This window comes from Peromyscus maniculatus, chromosome 14, assembly GCF_049852395.1.
Source record: "Peromyscus maniculatus bairdii isolate BWxNUB_F1_BW_parent chromosome 14, HU_Pman_BW_mat_3.1, whole genome shotgun sequence".
NCBI lineage: Eukaryota > Metazoa > Chordata > Mammalia > Rodentia > Cricetidae > Peromyscus > Peromyscus maniculatus.
In genome coordinates, this window is record NC_134865.1 from 83,020,408 (window position 1) to 83,043,210 (window position 22,803).

At 44.3% G+C, this 22,803-nt stretch overlaps 1 protein-coding gene across 3 annotated transcripts in view; it reads left to right on the forward strand.

Moving 5' to 3' along the window:
• Tecpr2 (tectonin beta-propeller repeat containing 2) overlaps positions 1 to 22,803 on the forward strand; it is a 94,479-nt gene that overhangs the window by 63,398 nt on the left and 8,278 nt on the right. For all 3 annotated transcript variants that reach the window (XM_006992141.4, XM_076551410.1, XM_076551409.1), the window contains exons 15-17: positions 1,172 to 1,261; positions 3,203 to 3,436; positions 16,374 to 16,522. In XM_006992141.4, coding sequence (XP_006992203.1) covers positions 1,172 to 1,261; positions 3,203 to 3,436; positions 16,374 to 16,522 — 473 coding nt within the window. The remainder of the gene's footprint in view (positions 1 to 1,171; positions 1,262 to 3,202; positions 3,437 to 16,373; positions 16,523 to 22,803) is intronic.

The window sequence follows — 22,803 nt, forward strand, 5'->3', positions numbered from 1 at the left end:
GACAGCTAGAGCTATGTAGAGAAAATCCTGTCTCAGAAAAACAAAGAACAACAGCAGCAAAGCCAGATACAGTGGTGGCTCATGTCAGCACTCCTGTGAGGAAATGGGGCCAGGCAGGGACAGAGGCGACCAGGAGTTCACATACACAGCCCAGTGGCAGAAACAAGAGAGCCCCTGCCCCCAAAACAAGGTGAAAAGAGAAAACCAACTCTCCACACACATGCCATGATACACTTGTGGACACACCTGCACAGAATTTTTTTAAAAGGGGTATGTGGTTGGGTAGAGATGGCTTAACAGTTAAGAATATGAGGGCAGGGGTTCAAATCCCAGCACTCATGCAACAAGCCAGCTATCCCAAGAATGCCTGTAACCCAGCAACAAGGTGAACGGAGGTAGGAAAATCTTTGGGGCTTGCTGACTTCTAAGCGGCAGAGAGAACATGATCTCCAGGATCAGGGAGAGATCCTGTTTCAAAGTAATATGTGGATAATGATAGGTGAGAACACCCAGTGTCCTCTTCTGGACTTCATGAACATGCTTAGGCAACACCTCACACTATCATATGTATGTACACTCACACAGACACATATACAATAAGTAAACATTTTTAAGATTTATTTATTATGTATACAGTGTTCTGCCTGCATGTATGCCTGCAATGCCGTAAGAGAGGGCACCAGATCTCATTACAGATGGTTGAGAGCCACCATGTGGTTGCTGGGAATTGAACTCAGGACCTCTGGAAGAACAGCCAGTGCTCTTAACATCTGGGCCATCTCTCCAGCCCAAATATTTTTTAAAAGTCCACCAAACCTAGAGTCTATTGAGAGAGAATAGTTCATTTATGGTGGGGAAATTATGGCCACTGTTAAACATGCAAGATGCTGGCCGTGTCTGTGGATGAGGTGGGTGTTCATTCTGAATGACTCCCCCTTGATGAGTTTCCTCCAGCCCTGTCCCCTGTGTAGCCTCCTTGGGCTTCAGTGAACAAGGTATGGCTCCTCTTGTTGATGCTTAGAGAAATGAGTAGCTCATGTCGCTTTGTTTAAGGACACTAAAAATCATTGTAAGAGCTCTGAAGGCCCAGCTATAGTCTAGAACCAAAACTGAAGTGTTACGGTTTTTTCTTTCCCTTCCCTTAACCCACTTTTATATTTATTCTCTCTAGGAACTTACTGGAATAACGTTGTTCCCCGAGGAACAGCTTCAGCTACTAAATGGGCCTTCGTGTTGGCTTCTCCTGCCCCTACCCAGGATGGTGAGTCAGTCTTAGCCTGTCTGAGAAACCTGGTGGACGAGTCAGTCGGCAGCTGAGAAGTCCAGACTGTCATCTGACCGTGGCCCTGTGGCTGTGGAGATGTGGCCTCATAGACCTTCAGAGAAGGGATATGACACGTTCTGGGCCAGCAGCCCTGTGAGCTAAACTGAGGGCTTTTAGTGGAAAGGTGTGTTCAGGGGAGCCACTGAGGAGGAGCAAGGGTGGTAAGGCTGAGTCTGAGATGGTGTCCTTTGGAAGGAGGTCCCATGCAGTGCGGTCCTAGGAGCTGGCTGCAGATGACTCTCACTGTCAGCTTGCATGGCCATAACTTCCCGAGTTCCTTTTTCATTTCTTCTGGAGAATTCTGTCACCTCCAAGCAGCTTCCTTCTCCCATGCTTCTTGCTGCTGGCTCCCCTTTACCCTGTGAGGGTCTCATACCTCAGGCTTATCTTATCCCTGCAGAGGTGGGCCTCCTAGGCAGGCAGGTGGCCTGTTTGGGAAGGAGCCAGAACCTCTTCCAGGGCTTTTGTGGAAGGTGAGAAATGAGAAAGTGCCATGATACCTATGATGAAGAGGAAAGAGTTTGGTCCATTGAAGCCATCAGTTGCCCCAGCACTGAATAACCTGCTTCAGTATAGTAAACACTTACCCACTGGACTGGACTGATCACAGTCCTGCCTGGAGTCTCGTAAGATGGTAAGTTGTTTCCTGAGTCTGACCCAGCTGCTTTTGGTAGCAGCACCTGACCCTAGCTGGAGCCTGCAGCCTTCACTGATAGCATGCTGTGGCATGCTCATGCACTACTTCCCTGGGGAGCTCCTGGCACTTCTGGCTGACTCTTTGACTATTTTATCAAGACCTTTGTTTGTTTGTTTGTTTGTTTGTTGCTTTTCAAGACAGTCTCACTGTGTAGCTCTGGCTGTCCTGGAACTTGCTGTGTAGACCAGGCTGGTCTGAAACTCAGAACTCAGAGATCTACCTGCCACTGCCTCCCGAGTGCTGGGACTAACGGCCTGCATTGCCACTACCAGCCAAAGTTCTTAAATTTAAAAAATGGGGGTGGGGGTGGGGCTTGGAGAGACGGCTCCATGGTTAAGAGCACTGTATACTTTTCCAGAGGCATGGGTTTGAATCCCAGCGCCCTTATGGCAGCTCACAACTGTCTCAAATTCCAGTTCCAAGAGATACATGTAATACCCTCTGCCCTCCATGGCATAGGTACCAGGTACATGCATGATGCATATATACATGCAGATAAAACATTCATATACATAAAGTGAAAAGAAACAAATCTTAAAAAAAAAAAAAAAAAAAAAAAAAAACTCAAAGAAAAAGAATTCCAAAACATCTGGCCACAGTGTTAGATAATACTTTACATTACACAGTGTAGCCAGGTTTTCAGTCCCCAAGGATGATTGGCATTTCAAACAGACACTGTTAACCTGAAAGTTCTGAACAACAGAGCACTGCAAGCATAACTCTTAAGGCCAAGGTAGGAGAAGGATTTCTGCCTTATTGAAGAGCAGCCCACTGCACACCCCATTAGCAGAAGAACTAGGGAAGCCCCTTCCCAGGGACTGCTGGCCCCTCTCCTTCCTGGTTATTGGCAAGGTTGACAGCCCTAATACTCTGTATTAAAAATACACTCTGAGGATTCCTTCATTCATATTCCTAGGCCACTACCCCAGCCATCTCGCCTTTATAATGTTTCATAGGCCCTGCTTTCTTTCCAGTTCTTTAAAATGTCCCAGGCTTGATCTCGCTGACGTCTGGTGGTGGCATTCCTTCTAGCCTCACAGGTATAGCACACCTGCTGCAGCCTGTGAGGTCCTGGTGAGTGTCCAGGCAGTGTCACCAGGAGAGACAAAGGCTGTGCTGTGCACTTAGGGCGGTGGCTCCGTGACATAGAGTTTGGTGACAAGCGTGAACCTTTTCTGTAGGAAGCTCCTTGTGGCTGTGCCAGAGCAGCAAGGACCTGTGCAGCATCAGTGCCCAGAGTGTGCAGTGCCGCCCCTCCACGGTGCAGTTGCCCGCCGACGCCGAGATGAGGACCTACGCTGCCTGCCAGGATGCACTGTGGGCCTTGGACAACCTTGGGCAGGTGTTCATCAGGACGCTTTCTAAGAGCTGCCCCACAGGCATGCACTGGACGAAACTGGACCTTTCCCAGCTAGGTATGGCCAGTGTGTGAGTGCTTCCCTCAGTGTGGAAAGTGGGTTCTTCGGTGACGATTGTCAGTGGCTGGATTTATAGCTCAATGGCCACTTATCCAGGTTAAATGAGCCTCTTAAATTTGGAGAGAGTTCACCTCTCTCACTCCTTGCAGTTTGCACTGCTCAGAACTGCAGGAGCTGTGAGGTGTCCAGAAGGTGCCACTAAGATCTGCTTAAGATTATGGCACTAGGACAGCTGCCCTGTTCTCTCTATGATCTTTAAATCTGAGATGGCGTTTGTGTCCTGTGAGTGGATCAGTGCACACTGATCTCTGTCTTGGCATCTGGAAGAGTGCCCATCATGGGCTGCTGCACACACAGTTGTGTGGTGTGGGTTTTCTTTCAGCCGGTTAAAGATGTTCTGTGCTGTTAGTAGCCACTGAACTGCCCCAAGAATTATTGTAGGCCTAGCCTGTGGTGACATGTGGAAATACGTCATAGTCTAAGAGATGGCAAAATGAGCTCACAATATTCTATTCCCAGTTGACTCAGCAGCGGTTTGTCTGATACTGGAGGCAGAGACTGTACCAGGCAGTTCCCAGGGCCAGAGTGAGCTTGAACTAGACATTGTTACACACTGGCAACCGGTATTTTGTGAACGAGAATAAGTGCTTACTGTATAATAACTCAACTACATGAGAAAGGGGGTTGGGGAAGAGAGAAGGAAGGACTGCCTCCTACATTGACCTATACATACCACCACCCCATAAAGTATGCTTTGCCCTGATGGGCCTGGGCCAGGCCAGTGCCTCTTAGCAACGGGGTTTCTGCAAACTGCTAGAAGAGATAAGGCCCTGAACATAACCCAGTCTGCTGTGAAAACTTGCTGTGCGGCACGCCTAGGAACTTCCACAGGAATTGAGATTATTTATGCCTTGGGCTTCATACCCTGTCTTCCATATCTACCACTCATCTAGCTTTCCAAGGGCATTTGTCAGCCAGACAAGACTGCAGCTGGTTGTGGCCTGGGCATGGGTGCCAACTGAGCCTGTTGCCTGGCCTAGGAGTTCTTTCATCTGCCAGAGACTCCCTGGCCCTGAGCCTTTGTCCAGCAATCTCCACCAGACCATGGAGAGAGGCTGCTGGTATCTCTGAGAAAAGCCAGGCTTTAGTGTGTATTCTCCTCACTACCAAACCTTGAGGGCTAGGGGAGTCTATGTTCAGTCAGCTGGAAATGGAGCCATTTTCCCCAAATCAGTCCCTCTGTGTGGTCATCCCACCAGTTGTCCCCACATCCCAAATGACCCTGCAAATCTCCTGTCTAAATGTGAGATGTCTCTCATCCTGTTGTGGAAGACTCCTGGACCTTTGGTTGTAGCACTGGCCTTTGGGCTAGTGGAGTATGCATTTGAACCACTTGATTTGCACTGCCATATTGTGTACTGAAACCCTGCCTCTCTTCAGTCTGTATCCAGCTCTGTGCTGCTTTCATTTGCTGTGTTATATGACTGACATATATAATCAGCATACATAAAGTATAAATATATAAAAGTAATAACTCTTGGCACCATTTTCTTAGCATCCTGAAATGATGGCTTCAGTCTAGCTGGTAGGTTTGGTGTTGGGGCAAGGGGACTACAGGGCTTAGTGGGAAGGGGGTTGGCCATTATGCCAGAAGCCTTCCCTTGTGCCATTCAGGACACTGAACTGCAGCTAGAGGCACTAGGCTGTCCTGTACTGCATTCTCTCCAGGTATGGCCTGTGTATCCAGTAGGGAAAGCAGGTGCGTCAAGAGATAATTTAAGCCAGGCATAGTGGCCCATGCCATTAATCCCAGCACACATAGAGAATTCTAGGCATGCCAAGGCTACACAGTGAGACCATGTCTCAAAATAGAGTCAGAGAGAGATTATGATTTTATTTCTTTATAAAGTTTATGCCAGGCAGTGGTGGATCATGCCTTTAATCCCAGCACTTGGGAGGGAGAGCCAGGCGGATCTCTGTGAGTTCAAGGCCAGTCTGGTTTACAGAGTGAGATCCAGGACAGGCACCAAAACTACACAGAGAAACCCTGTCTCAAAAAACCAAAATAATAATAATAATAATAATAATAATAATAATTTTATTATTTTTATTTCATGTGTATGGATGTTTTGCCTGTATGTATGTCTGTGCACCACATTCATACTTAGTGCCCAAGGAGGCCAGAAGAGGGCTTTGGAGCCTCTAGAACCAGAATTACAGATGGTTATGGGTACTGGGAATTGAGCCTCTGGAAGAACACCCAGTGCTTTTAATCACTGAGCCATCTCTCCAGGCCCAAGAAATATTTTTAAATAGTTAAGGCTGACAAGAAGGCTCAGAAGGTAAAGGTTCTTGACACCACACCTGAGGCCCTGAGTTGGAAAGAGATAACCATCTCCTGCTGGTTGTCCTTTGACTTCTGCACGTGGCCCGGGCACATGTGTGCCCATACATAAAAGGGAGTGCACGTTGTGAGCTTAGGGCAGTGTCGTCAGCCTAAAACCATCGCATCCTCTCCTTTTCACCCTACAAACCATGTGATTGCCAAACAATGGCTGCATCTCTAATTCCTGAGGCACTAGGGTTGCCAGTTCAAGGCCAGCCCAGACTACACTGATGTCTAAACAGCCACAGCAGCCAGGAAAAAGATTAAATTAAGAGACTTTTAAATGGCTGTCTATTGAACCTAGTTAAAGAGATGGAACATGGGATTTTACAGTGATTTATTATAATCCTGACTTGTGGAAGAAAATGTGCATCATTTAGCAAACATTTAAGATGCTCATAACATTTCATTTCCCATTATTCATAAATATACATGTCAGGCACTAGACCATTTAGCAAACTAATACAATTTGCAGTTTAATTCATCTGTTCACAGAATGCAATGAAAACAGATTCAGTGTCAGTTGTGCCTTTAGGTAACAAATAAGATTATATCATGCAATAATTTATGTGGCGAAGTATTTTATAACTTAGAAAACAACAGGCAAATGCTACTATTATTCTGTACCACATACCTCAAAAGATTCTATAGTAGGGTATGGTGGTAGGTGGTGCATTCCTATAAATCCCAACTGAGGCAGGACATGTGCAAGTTTGAGGATAGGCTATGCTATATAGTCACACACACACACACACACACACACACACACACACACACACACACACACTTTTTAAAAAGCAATTTTAAGAAGAAAGTGTCAACTGGGCGGTGGTGGCACACGCCTTTAATCCCAGCACTGTGGGAGGCAGAGCCAGGCGGATCTCTGTGAGTTCGAGGCCAGCCTGGGCTACCAAGTGAGTTCCAGGAAAATCGCAAAGCTATACACAGAAACCCTGTCTTTTAAAAAAAAAAAAAAAAAAAAAAAAAAAAAGATGTCTTTTTGTGAAAAAAGTAACTAAAAGATGTTCTCCTTGATGAAGCAAATCAAATGGAGGTTGTCGGGGTGGGCACCCCCTCAGTCATGAGCCCCACCAGCAACTTCAGAAGTTCCCGAGGAGCACACTGGAGCTGCAGCACTGCTCTGGGTGCTCTACTCACAGCTGCACAGCCTTGACTACGTAGCAAGCAGGTGGAGGCTAGCCTGGGGCTACATAAGGCGGCACTGCGTTTTTTTTCTTCTGAGACAGGCTTTCTCCGTGTAACAACCCTGGCTGTCCTGGAATTCACTCCGTAGACTAGGCTGGCCTCGAACTCACAGAGATCCACCTGCCTCTGCCTCCCGAGTGCTGGGATTGAGAGCATGCGACACCACCGCCTGGCTTTTCATGAGACATTGTCTTAAAACAAACAAACAAAAAACCTAAGTGTTGATAAGGATGTAAGCAACCAGATTTCACATAACACTGCTAGTAGGTATGTAAAATGGTACAACTTGGAGAAACTGGCATTCCCTTTCAATGTGAGGCTGCCAATCCTGATGGCTTGGTCCCATCCCTGGAACCACATGGTAAAAGGAAAGTCGACTCTCACAAGTTGTCCTCTGACTTATGACTCACACACATACACACACGGGAATGTAGGGCTGGGGAGCTTGCTGCTCTCGTGAAGACCCAACTTCAGGCTCCAGTACCTGTGTCAGATGGCTGGCTCACAGACACTTATAACTCCAGCCCAGGGATCTGATGCCTCTGGTTTCCACCAGCACGTACACTCACACAATCACATACAACCTCTGTGTGTGTGTGTCTGTCTGTCTGTCTGTCTGTCTGTCTCTCTCTCTCTCTCTCTCTCTCTCTCTCTCTCTCAATTTAAAATACAATAAAAATAAATAAATCTAATAAAAACTTTTTTTAAAAATCTAAAAAAATGGGGTTGGGGATTTAGCTCAGTGGTAGAGCCCTGGGTTTGGTCCTCAGCTCCAAAAAAAGAAAAAAGAAAAAAATTTAAAGTAAGATATTTAGCCGGCGATGGTGGCACACGCCTTTAATCCCAGCACTCAGGAGGCAGAGCCAGGCAGATCTTTGTGAGTTTGAGGCCAGCCTGGTCTGCAGAGCGAAACCCAGGACAGGCACCAAAACTTCAGAGAAACCCTGTCTGGAAAAAAAAAAAAAAAAAAGATATTTAACCTATGTCCAGAGAGTTCTACTATATGAAAAAAACAGGGGCTGGAGAGGTGGCTAAGAGTACTGGCTGCTTTTCCAGAGGACCTGGGTTCAGCTCCCAACACCTCCATGGTGACTCCCAACCACCTGTCACCACTTACAGGGGATTCACCTCCTTCTGCCCTCTTCAGGCACTGCACACACAGTGTGTACTTACATGCATGCAGACAAAACACACCCCATAAAAAATAATTTTAAAATCTTTGAAATAAAAGAAAAACAATACATGTTTCTGCTCCCCTCACTCTCCTTTTGAGATCTGGCCTCACTGTGCAGTCCAGCTAGCTTTCAACACAATTCCACTCCTCCAGCCTCTCGAGACTGAGATTATAGGTGTGCACCGTCAGGCCTGGCTTGCCACAGGAAAACAAAACTTAGACAAGAATGACTGGAGCAGTTTGGCTGGAATAGCAAAGCATGGAAACGACTCAGATGTCACCTGTAGGTAAATACAGGAACGAACTGTGGCGTTCGTGTGCAATGCAATGATACTGAGCACCTGCTGCCTGAGGCTGCTTCCTGCTGTAGCGCGTGGACTTCGGTTCTGCCTGTGAACCCTAGAAGACTGAACTAAGCTCTGCTGATAGAAGTCAGTTCAGGAGTCATCCTTGCCTCCATAGCAAATGTGAGAGCAGCTTGGGATACAGGAGAACCTGGCCTCAAGCAGAGGCCATGGGCAGGGAGGGACCTGAGAAAATTCTTAGGGAGACAGAATGTTCTGTATTTTGATGAGGTATGGGTTGTTCTAGTAGAATGATTTCTCAAATCTGGACTTGAACCTGAACATCTATCTGTACATTTGTTGTTTATAGACTTGGAGGTCAGAGGTAGCTGGCCTGGGTTCAAACCTGCCGTCCCTCTTTACTTCCTGGGTCGGCCACCTTCTGTCCTTTGATCCATGACTAATTCCCTAATTCCTCCAGTGCAAACCATGTGTCTATCTTGCTGTAAGGTTGGAAATGAGGCTGTGAGAGACCTGGCTGAGAGCCCATCCTATAGTAGATATTAAGCAACTTGACAGCTACTCTTTTTTTTTCTTTTGGTTTTTCGAGACAGGGTTTTTCTGTGTAGTTTTTGCACCTTTTCTGGATCTCACTCTGTAGCCCAGGCTGGCCTCGAACTCACAGAGATCCACCTGATCCACCTGCCTCTGCCTCCCGAGTGCTGGGATTAAAGGTGTGCACCACCACCGCCCGGCAACAGCTGCTCTTTTTAATTGCTAGACTATTATCAAATATAATTTATGCTTTTCCTTGAGGTGCTTTGTCAAACGCTCTGCTGTTAAGCCACTCCCTTCCAGCTCAGTTTCTTTTCTTTTTAACTCCTTCCATTTCATTCCCTCTTATGGCTAGCAGCTAGATTAATTAGCAAAGAGAAAGTGCAAAAATAAAAATGAAGAGCCAGGTGTGGTGGCTCAAGCCTGAAATCCCAGCACCCAGGAGACAGAGGCAGGTGGATTTCTCTGAGTTCAAAGCCAGCCCAGCCTACAAAGCGAGTACCAGGATAGCTAAGTCTACATAGAGAAACCCTGTCTCAAAAATCCAAAATAAATAAATAAAGTGAAGGTTCTTTAGGAAATTTATTCCTTGTTTGTTTTTCCCATTTTTATGTATTTATTTATATATTTTTCTGCTATCAGCTTGATACAGTACAAATTCTTATCCTAATAGTGAAATGTTTGATTGAGGCTTGCCCAGTAATTGAGTAGAATGAAACTTATTATAAGACAGTTATCCTAGGGTCCCCCCTGCATTATAGCCTCCCTGGGTTCTGTGGGTTGCAGTCTGATTGTTCTTTGCTTGATATCTAGAATCTACTTATGAGTGAGTACATACCATGTTTGTTCTTCTGGGTTTGGGTTACCTCACTCAGAATGATATTTTCTAGTTCCATCCATTTGCCTGCAAATTTCATGCTGACATTGTTTTTCTCTGCTGAGTAGTACTCCATTGTGTATATGTACCACATTTTCTTAATCCATTCTTCAGTTGACAGGCATCTAGGTTGTTTCCAGGTTCTGGCTATTACAAATAGTGCTGCTATGAACATAGTTGAGCATGTGTCCTTGTGGTATGATTGAGCATTCCTTGGGTATATGCCCAAGAGTGGTATGGCTGGGTATTGAGGTAGATTGATTCCCAATTTTCTGAGAAACCACCATACTGATTTCCACAGTGGTTGTACAAGTTTACATTCCCACCAACAGTGGAGGAGTGTTCTCTTTGTTCCACATCCTCTCCAACATTGACTGTCATTAGTGTTTTTGATCTTAGCCATTCTGACAGGTGTAAGGTGGTATCTCAGAGTCGTTTTGATTTGCATTTCTCCGATGATTAAGGATGTTGAGCATTTCTTTAAATGTCTTTCAGCCGTTTGTGATTCTTCTTTTGACTGTTTAGCTCTTTAGCCCGTTTTTTTAATTGGATTGTTCAGTATTTTGATGTCTAGTTTCTTGAGTTCTTTATATACTTTGGAGATCAGTCCTCTGTCAGATGTGGGGTTGATGAAGATCTTTTCCCATTCTGTAGGCTGTCTTTTTGTCTTATTGACCGTGTCTTTTGCCCTACAAAAGCTTCTCAGTTTCAAGAGGTCCCATTTATTAATTGTTGTGTTCAGTGTCTGTGCTGCTGGTGTTATATTTAGGAAGTAATCTCCTGTGCCAATGTGTTCAAGAGTACTTCCTACTTTCTCTTCTACTAAGTTTATTGTAACTGGATTTATGTTGAGGTCTTTGATCCACTTGGACTTGAGTTTTGTGCATGGTGACAGATATGGATCTATTTGTAATCTTTTACATATTGACATCCAGTTATGCCAGCACCATTTGTTGAAGATACTTTCTTTTTTCCATTGTAGAGTTTTGGCTTCTTTGTCAAAAATCAAGTGTTCATATGTGCGTGGATTAATGTCAGGGTCTTCAATTTGATTCCATTGGTCTGTATGTTGGTTTTTATACCAGTACCAAGCTATTTTTATTACTATAGTTCTATAGTAGAGCTTGATGTTAGGGATGGTGATGCCTCCAGAGGTTGCTTTATTATACAAGATTCTTTTAGCTATCCTGTGTCTTTTGTTTTTCCATATGAAGTTGAGTATTTTTCTTTCCAAGTCTGTGAAGAATTGTGTTGAGATGTTGATGGGGATTGCATTGAATCTGTAGATTGCTTTGGTAAGATTGCCATTTTTACTATGTTAATCCTACCTATCCATGAGCATGGGAGATCCTTCCATTTTCTGATATCTTCAATTTCTTTCTTTAGAGATTTAAAGTTCTTATCAAAAAGGACCTTCACTTGTTTAGTTAGTGTTATCCCAAGGTATTTTATATTATTTGTGGCTATTGTAAAGGGTGATGTTTCTCTGACTTCTTTCTCAGCCCTTTTATCATTTGTGTATAGGAGGGCTACTGATTTATTTGAGTTGATCTTGTATCCTGCCACTTTACTGAAGGAGTTTATCAGCTGTAGGAGTTCCCGGTAGAATTTTTGGGGTTACTTATGTATACTATCATATCATCTGCAAATAGTGAAAGTTTGACTTCTTCCTTTCCAATTTGTATCCCTTTGATCTCCCTTTGTTATCTTATTGCTCTGCCTTCAAGTACTATATTGAATAAATATGGGGAGAGTGGACAGCCTTGTCTTGTTCCTGATTTTAGTGGAATCACTGAGTTTCTCTACGTTTAATTTGATGGTGGCTGTTGGCTTGCTGTAAATTGCCTTTATTATGTTTAGGAATGTTCCTTGTATTCCTGATCTCTCTAAGACCTTTATTATAAAGGGGTGTTGGATTTTGTCAAAGGCTTTTTCAGCATCTGATGAGATGATCACGTGGTTTTTTCTTTCAGTTTGTTTATATGGTGTATTACATTGACAGATTTTCATATGTTGAACCATCCTTGCATCCCTGGGATGAAACCTACTTGATCATGGTGGATAATTTTTTTTGATGTGTTCTTGGATTCGGTTTGCCAATATTTTGTTGAGTCTTTTTGCATCAATGTTCATGAGGGAGATTGGTCTGTAATTCTCTTTGTTGCATCTTTGTGTGGTTTGGGTATCAGGGTAATTGTAGCCTCATAAAAAGAGTTTGGTAATGTTCCTTCTGTTTCTATTGTGTGGAACAATTTGAAGAGTATTGGAATTAGTTCTTCTTTGGAAATCTAGAATTCTACACTGAAACCATCTGGTCCTGGGCTTTTTTTGATTGGGAGACTTTTGATGACTGTTTCTATTTCTTTAGGGGTTATTGGTCTATTTAAATAGTTTATCTGGTCTTGATTTAACTTTGGTATGTGGTATCTGTCCAGAAAATTGTCCATTTCTTCCAGATTGTCCTATTTTGTGGAGTAGAGGTTTTTGAAGTATGACCTGATGATTCTCTGGATTTCCTCATTGTCTGTTGTTATATCTCCCTTTTCATTTCTGATTTTGTTAATTTGGGTGCTCTCTCTTTGCCTTTTGGTTAATTTGGCTAGGGGTTTGTCTGTCTTGTTGATCTTTTTTTTTTTTTTTTAAAGAACCAACTCTTTTTTTCATTGATTTTTTTTTTTTGTATTGTTTCTGTTTCATTGATTTCAGCTCTCAATTTGATTATTTCCTGGTGTCTATTTCTCCTGGGTGAGTTTGTTTCTTTTTGTTCTAGAGCTTTCAATCGTGTAAGTCATTGCTATGATATTTCTCCGTCTTTTTTTTAAAATAATTTATTTATTTTTATTTATTTGTTTTGCCTGCATGTATGTCTGTGTGAAGGTGTCAGATCTTGCAGTTACAGACAGTTGTTAACTGCCATGTGGGTGCTGGGAATTGAACCCGGGTCCTCCGGAAGAGCAGTCAGTGCTCTTAACTACTGAGCCATCTCTCCAGCCCCTCTCCATCTTCTTTATGTGTGTATTTAGAGCTATGAATTTTCCTCTTAGCACTGCTTTCATAGTGTCCCATCAGTTTGGGTATGTTGTACTTTCATTTTCATTGAATTCTAGGAAATCTTTAATTTCTTTCTTTCTTTCTTTCTTTCTTTCTTTCTTTCTTTCTTTCTTTCTTTCTTTCTTTCTTTCTTTCTTTCTTTCTTTCTTTCTTTCTTTCTTTCTTCCTTGACCCATTGGTGTTTCAGGTGGGCATTATTCAGTTTCCATGAGATTGTAGGCTTTCTATAATTTTTGTTTTTGTTGAAATCTAACTTTAAGGGATGGTGGTCTGATAAGATACAGGAGGTTATTCCAATGTTTTTGTATCTGTTGAGATTTGCTTTGTGACCAAGCATGTGGTCAGTTTTTGAGAAGGTTCCATAAGGTGCTGAGAAGAAGGTATATTCTTTTGTGTTAGGATGGAATGTTCTGTAGATATCTATTAAGTCCATTTGAGTCATAACATCTGTTAGGTCCTTTATTTCTTTGTTAAGTATCAGTCTGGTAGATCTGTCTTTTGGTGAGAGTGGTGTGTTGAAATCTCCCACTACTAGTGTGTGGGGTTTGATGTTCGATTTAAGCTTTAGTAATGTTTCTTTTATGAATGTGGGTGCCTTTGTATTTGGTGCATAAATATTCAGAATTGAGAGTTCATCTTGGTGGATTTTTTATGATAAATATATAATATCCATCCTGACCTCTTTTGATTGATTTTAGTTTGAAGTCTATTTTATTAGATATTAAGATAGCTACACCAGCTTGCTTCTTAGGTCCATTTGATTGGAAAGCCTTTTCCCAGCCCTTTACTCTGAGGTAGTGTCTGTCTGTGAAGTTAAGGTGTGTTTCTTGTATGAAGCAGAAGGATGAATCCTGTTTTCTTATCCATTCTGTTAGTCTGTGTCTTTTTATAGGTGAGTTGAGACCATTAATATTGATGGATATTAATGACCAGTGATTGTTAATTCCTGGGTTTTGTTTGTTTGTTTTGTTTTGGGTTGTTGTTTTTTTTTTGTTTTTTTTGTTTTTGTTTTTGTTCTTGTTTTTGGTGGTAGTGTTGCATTTTCCTTCTTTGGTATTTGTTGGTGTAGGATTATCTATTGCTTGAGTTTTCATGGGTGTGTTTAGCTTAGGTTGGGTTTTTCCTTCTAATGCTTTCTGTAGGCCGGAAATTTGGATAGGTATTGTTTAAATCTGGTTTTATCATGGAATATTTTCTTTACTCTGTCTATGGTGATTGAGAGTTTTGCTGGGTATACTAGTCTGGGTTGGCATCCGTGGTCTCTTAGTGTCTGCATAACATTTGTCCATGATCTTCTAGCTTTCATAGTCTCTGTTGAATAGTCTGGTGTTATTCTGATGGGTCTGCCTTTATATGTTACTTGGTCTTTTTCCTTTGCGGCTCTTAATACTTTTTATTTGTTCTATATGTTTAGTGTTTTGTTTATTATGTGGCGAGGGGACTTTTTTTTGGATCCAGCCTATTCGGTGTTCTGTAGGCTTCTTGTATCTTCATAGGTATTTCTTTCTTTAGGTTAGGAAAGTTTTCTTCTATGTTTTTGTTGAATATATTTTCTGTGCCTTTGAGTTGGTATTCTTCTCCTTCTTCTATCCCTATTATTCTTTAGTCTTTTCATGGTGTCCCAAATTTCTTGGACATTTTGTGTTACAACTTTTTTGTCTTTAATGGTTTCTTTGACTGACGAATCTATTTTCTCTATTGTGTCTTCAGTGTCAGAGATTCTCTGTACCAGCTCTTGCAATCGGTTAGTTATGCTTGCTTCTGTAGTTCCTGTTCATTTAGTCAGGATTTCTGTTTCCAGCATTTCCTCAGTTTGTGTTTTCTTTATTGTCTCAATTTCAATTTTCAAATCTTGAATTATTTCCTTCATCTGCTTAATTACTTTTTCTTGGCTTTGTTTGATTTCTTCCAATTTTTTGTTTGTTTTCTTCTTCCATTTCTTTAAGGGAATTTTTTATTTCCTCTTTAATGGAGTTTTTCATTTCCTCTTTAAGGGTCTCTATCATCTTCTTAAAGTCATTCTTAGGATTGATTTCTTCTGCTTCTTCTGCCTTGGTATGTTCAGGTCTTGCAGGTGTAGAATCGCTAGGTTCTGATGGTGTCATATAGGTCTTTACATTGTTCCCTGTATTTTTGCACTGGTGTCTACTCATCTCTTCCTCCGCTTGGTGTAGGCAGTGTCTATGTCTGAAGGTGCCTCTCTTGTTCTAATTGTTAGTCTTGGTCCACTAGGAGTTCTTGGTTAAATCAGTGCTGTTGGGCTCTGTTTCTTCGGGTCCAATCAGTGTTAGTGGGTTCTGTCTCAGGGAGCAGTTGTTCTCAGTTGGTACAGGGTGTGCTTATGGCTCCAGTGGTTGTTAGGTTTGTAGGGGTTGGCTTTTTTTGTTTTTTGGTTTTTTTGTTTGTTTGTTTTTTGTGGGGTAGCAGGGAAAGGTAGCTGTCTGGTCCCTGGGATTCCGATGGGTAGGGCCTAGGGGCTAGAGACCTGATCTGCCGGTCGGGAGATGGGGGCTTACCTGTTCCCAGTCCGTGTAGTAGGCTTATGATTCTGGTGATCTGGTTTGGTGGCTGGGCGGCGCCTTCTTTTGTGTTCTCAGGTCACGTTTTGCTCATTCGTCAACTCCTCAGCTGATCTTGTTTCCTCAGACTGTGGACTGTAGGGATCTGAATCCACTCCCGAATGGATCTCAGCTGAGCGGGTTGTTCAGTAGGGCAATCTCACCAACACCTCCAAGTTGTTGGGTTTCGCAGGTGGGCAGCTGGCTCTGGGTTGGCCTCAGACAGTGTGTTCAGATCCGTTCTGGTCATGTCCCACGGAGATGGCTCCTTCCCCAGGTGCTGGGATTAAAGGCGTCCTTGTTCCAAGCTCTAAATCTCCTTGTTTTCACTAACTCCTCCTGGAAATTTATTCTTAATCCTAGTAACTATGAGTCCCCTTTCCACACACCCAGCATTTACTCGCAATGGTCACATGCTGGATGAAGTTAATGGGGGACTTACATAGAGATGTTTACCCCAGGGCTTGATAACTCAGGGTGCTGTGCCTGGCAGCGCCAGGGCTCCGTAGCCAACAGCCTGCACAGATGCTCTGAGAGGCTACACCCAATTTGGAAGGACAGCCAGATGACACACACCAGCATTCAGCTGCAGACGTAGCCTCTGTCTGCCTCTGAAAGAGTTTATACACCAGCTGAAAGATCAAAAAACAATTTTAGGTTTTTGTTTTTTTTTTCGAGACAGGGTTTCTCTGTGTAGTTTTGGTGCCTGTCCTGGCCTCGAACTCACAGAGATCCGCTTGGCTCTGCCTCCCCAGTGCTGGGATTAAAGGCATGTGTCACTGTCGCCTGGTGAAAGATCAGTCTTTTGACAAAGTAACTGTAGTGTACGTTGTTTCTCTTCAGGAAACGTAAGACTGACCAGCTTAGCCTGTGGAAATCAGCATATCTGGGCCTGTGACTCCAAGGGTGGAGTTTACTTCCGAGTTGGAACCCAGCCTCTGAATCCCAGTCTGATGCTCCCGGCCTGGATCATGATTGAGCCACCTGTCCAGGTAAGCAAAGCTAACTGGACAGAACTTGCTTCGTAGTAAGAGGGAAGCTGTGAGGCTGCCTCCCCAGGGCGCATGGAGAGGCGCCCTGTCAGTACTCTAGAGCCAAGCAGGTTATTTGAGATTATCTGAGCCAGCACAAGGTTTCTCCCTTTTAAAATACAAATATGTGCTGGTCGGTAGTGGCCCACGCCTTTAATCCCAGCACTGGGAGGCAGAGCCAGGTGGATCTCTGTGAGTTCAAGGCCAGCCTGGTCTATAGAGCAAGATCCAGAACAGGCAGAAAACGACACAGAGAAACCCTGTCTCTAAAAACCAAAAAAAAAAAAAAAAAAAAATTGACTTGTCACCAAATGAAAATTATCTTTTTTAAAAAAAACTAAACACTATTCAAAAATACAAAGAAGAAAGTAAAATTTGCATAAAGTGTTGCCATGGAGATATCTGTTCTCAGTGGGTTTTGTTGTTTTTCCTGGCAATACTGAAGACTGAACCTCGGGCCTCACAAATGCCAAGCAGGTACTCTATACTGAGCCGCAGCCGTGGTCCTGTTATTAGTGTTCTGTGAGTGCCTTTCCTAGCCTGAACATCTTTTGTTCCCGGGTTAGTGGAGCATTTGCTTATGCTATGCTATGCCTGTGCACACACGTGGGGATTCAATTCCAGCACTGCATATCCCAAAATCTACTTCCTGGCTCCTGTGGAATTTCAGTTTATACTGTGCTCTGACATGGATTTTTGTTAGTTGCTCCCAAAGACCTAAATAGGCTTGGTTCATGTACTAAGTATTTCTCTTAAACTATATGAAGAGAGATAGCTCAGTGGTTAAGAGCACTGGCTGCTCTGTTGGAGGACCAGGGCTTAATTCCCAGCATCCACATGGTGACTTGCTAACCATCCTTATCTCCAGTTTAAGGGGATCCAATGTCCTTTTCTGGCCTCCTTGGGCAGCAGGCACACATGGGTTACACAGACATACATGCAAACAAACACCTTATACACATAAAAACACGTAATTAAACAAACAAACATAGGCCGGGCAGTGGTGGCGCACACCTTTAATCCTAGCACTCAGGATGCAGAAGCAGGTGGATCTCTGTGAGTTTGAGTCCACTGTGGTCTACAGAGTGAGGGCCATGAAATCTCCAGAGTTATTTCCTCAGACTCCTGCTCATCCCTGCTTTGTGACTTTGTTGGAAAAGATATGAAGTTTCCTCATATAAAGGACCAGGGGCAAGGCAGCTGTCCTTATGGAGGCAGGAAAGAATCTAGAGTGGTCGAGGTTGCCTGCATCCTGGGGGTCCTGCAGCCCTCAGGTTAAACAGGATGCCCTGAGCACTTGCCCCGGGTGCAGCAGCAATGGCTGCAGGACTGTGGGTTGGTTGGCGCAGACCTGATGGGGAGGGACACTCCCTGCTGCACTTGCTTGTCACCTGAGTGCAGGCAGTCAGCTTCATTGTTCTTGACATCCCAGCCTGCATCCAGGTGCACTCCTTTCCACATCCTTGTCAACACATTCCTTTTTTCTTTCTCTTACTAAGGACTTTATATTATCTAAAGTTATTATTCAGCCAGGCCTGATAGTACAGGCTTGTAATCCTAGCTACTTGGGAGACTGAGGCAGGAGGATCTCAAATTCAAGAATTTTGCCTTGGCCACAGAGTGAGAGGGTCACTGGGGACAACTTGAATAAGATCCAGTCTCAAAAACCAAAAGGCCAGGCTTACTAATCCTAGCACTTGGGGAGGTAGGCGTAAAAGAGTTGGAGGTCATCCTCAGATACTACATATGAGTTCAAGGCCAGCCTGGCTAAATGGGGCTTTGTATCAAAGAATCAAGAAGGAAAAAAGAGATGCTAGGTGTGTTAGTGCACGCTTTTAATCCCAGCACTCAGGAGGTAGAGACAGGTGGATCTCTATAATTGCCAGGCTAGCAATTATTTAGTTCCAGGACAGCCAGGTCTACATGTAGCTTGTCTCAATAAAAAATAAAGGAAAAGAGAAGTTAAAATCCACAAACCATAAAACTTACTCTTTCTGGTATACTGTATAGGATACCGAACAATGATTTTTAATACTTCACGAAGTTGTGCATCACCACTGCCCAATCCTAGAACATTTTCAACATCCTGAGAGCAGACCCTGTTCCCCCTCAGAACCCTCGGCCCCTCAGCCTATCACTGCCACTGGTCACTCCTATCTCCCTAGTCTGTACTTGCATAGAAGTGGAATCCCGATAAGTAGATAGCCGCCTTCGTGTGTGTGTGTGTGTGTGTGTGTGTGTGTGTGTGTGTGTGTGTGTGTTTATTTTTGGTTTTGTTTTTCTTTTTTGATACAGGGTCTCTCCATGTAGCCCTGGCTGTCCTGGAACTTGTTTTGAAGACCAGGCTGGCCTTAAACTCAGAGATCTGCCTGCCTCTGTCTCCTGAGTGCTGGGATTAAAGGTGTCTGCCACCATGCTCAGCAATATATGGCCTCAGACATCTTTCAGTAGATATCATAAGAGTTCTTTATTTTTTAGCACTCATCATTTCTTCATTCATTTTTTAAATTTTTTTTTTTTTTTTTTTTTTTTTTGGTTTTTTCGAGACAGGGTTTCTCTGTATAGCTTTGCGCCTTTCCTGGAGCTCACTTGGTAGCCCAGGCTGGCCTCGAACTCACAGAGATCCGCCTGCCTCTGCCTCCCAAGTGCTGGGATTAAAGGCGTGCGCCACCACGCCCGGCTTTTTTAAATTTTTTAAGATTTATTTATTTATTATGTATGTATACAGTGTTCTGCCTGCATGTATGTCTGCAGGCCAGAAGAGGGCGCCAGATCTCATTACACATGGTTGTGAGTCACCATGTGGTTGCTGAGAATTGAACTCAGGACCTCTGAAGGAGCAGTCAGTGCTCTTAACCTCTGAGCCATCTCTCCAGCCCCTCATTTTTATGACCTAATAATACCCCATCAGTAGAGGCCACAGTTCATCCTATCTCTAGTAGGTGGTGTAGGGTTGACCTAGACCTTTGGCCCAAGATGGAGTCACTTAAGACACCTAGATTTATGATCCATGTGGGACCCAGCTCTGTTGGGGAAATGGAGACTGAACTCTCTCCACTTCCCAGAAGTCTGCTAACCACTTGTCTCAGGACAGCCTATCCACAGTGCGCACGCGCGTGTGCGCACACACACACACACACACACACACACACACACTTACACACACACACCACATACACACACACACTTACACACACACACACACCACACACACACACACACACACACACCCCACATACATACACACACACACACACACACACACACACACACACACACACCCCACATACATACACACACACACACACACACACACACACACACACACACACACGCACGCACACACAGCCTGGCTCACTGCAGTCCCTTTGCCTGCAGTGTTTCCTTCTTCCTTATGCTCTCCCACCACACTGCTCCCCGACTGAAGACACCCTACAAACCCAAACTCCTCCTGAGGACAGCCCAGCAGTTCATACTCTGAGTAGAGCTTTGCCCTTCTGCCTCAGTGAGCTCTGGTAGTCTGGTCTCTCGAAGCCACGCAGGTGGCCAAACTGGACTGTAGACATGGGTGTGTGGCACCTGGTTTGGCTCCTTCCTGTGGCTCTAGGGTCCTAGACCTGTGCTGGGACACTGACTTGGGAGCTGTGAGGCGGCCATGATGTTTGTATTGAGGTCACTGACATCACTCACAGGTTAGTAATGAAACCAACAGATTTTTCCACAAATGGCCCTGAAAAAGTAAGGTGGGGGGGGGAGGGGCGAGGAAGATTGGTGAGGAGTCAGTAAAAAGATCCAAAAGTCAGGAAGACTTTCTGAATCCAAGCTTTAGGAGTGTGTAGAGGATCCATTCCACACTGGAAATGACCTGTGTACCCTTGTGACCTCTGCACCTCTGCTCAGGCTTTGTGTCTCATGAAGGACATCCTGAGAGCTGAGCGGAGGAGGAGCCGCGGAGGGCACCACAGGCACATGAAGTGAGCAGCAGAGCCTCTCCAATTAGCAGCAGCTCCTCTATTTTTGTTTCCTGGTCTCCGGTAAAACCTCCTCCCTCTTATAGTGGTTTTGGGGTGAAGTTTCTACAAAGTACTCAAAACAAATGAGTCAGTTTTCAGACTTGCTAGTGTTTGGGAGGACTTGGAGGAAATATTTTTAGTTGTATTTAGCAGCTTTCAGAATTGGAGTTTGCAGAGTTTTCTGTCCATATTCTGGGTGCCTCTGAAGCCAATACCAGTGATGGTGTGCTCTCTCATAGCACTCTCTCAGAGCACTGTGGGCTCTGTGGGCTGGATAAAAGAGGAGCCCTTGGTGCTGGAGAGATGGCTCGGTAGTTAAGAGCACTGGCTGCCCTTCCGGAGATCTTGATCAGTAATTCCCAGCAGCTACCTGGTAGCTCACAACCCTCTTCTGGCATGAAGTCGCACATGCAGATAGAGCACTCATATACATTAGATAGGTAGTAGGTAGAGAGAGAGATAGGTAGAGGAGTCCTCAGACATGTTCACCCCACTTGACCCCACCTCTTCCTCCTTAGCATTCCTCTGTCACCCTGAGCAGGCGCTACTTCCTCCTAGTCCATCTTGGTTGCTCAATGCTGAGCCTTCTGCCCCAGTCGTCTCCTCCACAATGTCATCATTGGACGTCCAGTTTTGTTTACTCTGCCTGGACGGTGGAGCCTTGGCCTGGCGGAATGAACTGTATAACACCAAGGCTGGGAGAGCTGGCACGTAGCCAAATTGCCAAAATAACGTGTAAAATGTTACTTAAATTTCACTGCTGTCAGTGTCGTGGTTCTGTGAAGTTTCACTGTGCTGTGCTGGTCTGGGAACACAGGAGGTCTTCCCATCTTCTAATGTCTTCAGTTCTTTCTGTGGTGTTGTGAAGTTTTCATTGGAGAGCTCTCTTACCCCCTTGGTTAGTTTAGTTGGTGTCGGCTTTTACATCCTCTGTTGTTGCTTTTTGCTTGTTCGTTTTTTGAAGCTATTGTGGCTAGATCTTTTCCTCCACTCTGTGTGTGTGGTGTGTGTATTGGTGTGCACATGTGGGTGTGCTTGCCTGTGTGTGCACACATGCACACCAGAGGTCGGCCTCTTGTGCCAGTATCTCTTACAGGACCTGGAGCCAACCCATGAGCTGGACTGGCTAAGCAGCGAACCTCAGGGTCAGCCTGCTTGTCTGTTGCACCCTAGCCCTGGGTTACAGGTGCGTGCTGCACCTGTAACTTACCTTCTCTGTCTTTCGTCTAGTTAGCTAAGTGTGTATGGATCATACATAGTTAACTTTTTTGCTGGGCGGTGGTGGCGCACACCTTTAATCCCAGCACTCAGGAGGCAGAGCCAAGCAGATCTCTGTGAGTTCGAGGCCAGCCTGGTGCCTGGTCTATAAAGCGAGTTCCAGGACAGCCAGGAGTGTTATACAGAGAAACCCTGTCTCAAAAAAAAAAAAAAAAAAAAAAAAACACCACACATACATAGTTAACTTTTCAAAGAAACAACTCTTTGTTTCTTTGGGTTTTTAATTTTTATTTTATTATAGTGTGTGTGTGTGTGTGTGTGTGTGTGTGTGTGTGTGTGTGTGTATACAGTGTGTGTGTGTACAGTGTGTGTGCCTTGTGCACCAATACAGGAACTGTAAGACAGTAGATAGAGGGTCTCTCACTAGATCTGGAGCTCATCATTTTTCAGCTAGGCTGGCAACCAGCAAGCCTCAGCAATCCTCCTGTCTTTACCCCATTAATACTGTGGTGTAGGCCTGCAAAGCCATGCTTCTTACATGGGCCCTGGGTTCCAAACTCAGGTCCTCATGCTTGCATAGAAGCATTCTTACCATACTGAGCCACCGCCCTACCCCAAAGGGTATTTTTTGAAGTATCTTCTCCCACATGGTCCCTGTATGGTTTAAATGTCCCCAGCTTGCCTGTTTGTGTGTGTTCTTACCTTTTAACAGTCTTTTCCTCCTTCCTGTAAGTAATGGTGCAGTGAAACCACCAAAACTCCATGGTTATAAAGAAAGGTTTACTGGGGACCAAACCGCCAAGATCTTGCAGGGGAGAGCAAGATGTCGGGAAAGCAGATTTTATATGACAGTCAGCAGGGTGGGTCTTTGTGCTAATGGAGGTTGTTCCAATTGACTAGATGCCCTTGCCAAAGATAAATAAGCTTTGGGGCAGTTTAAGAAGGATCCCTCAGATTAGGGGAGATTCCTGATGACTTAAAGGAGGCTCCCTCCTAGTAAACAGAAACCCC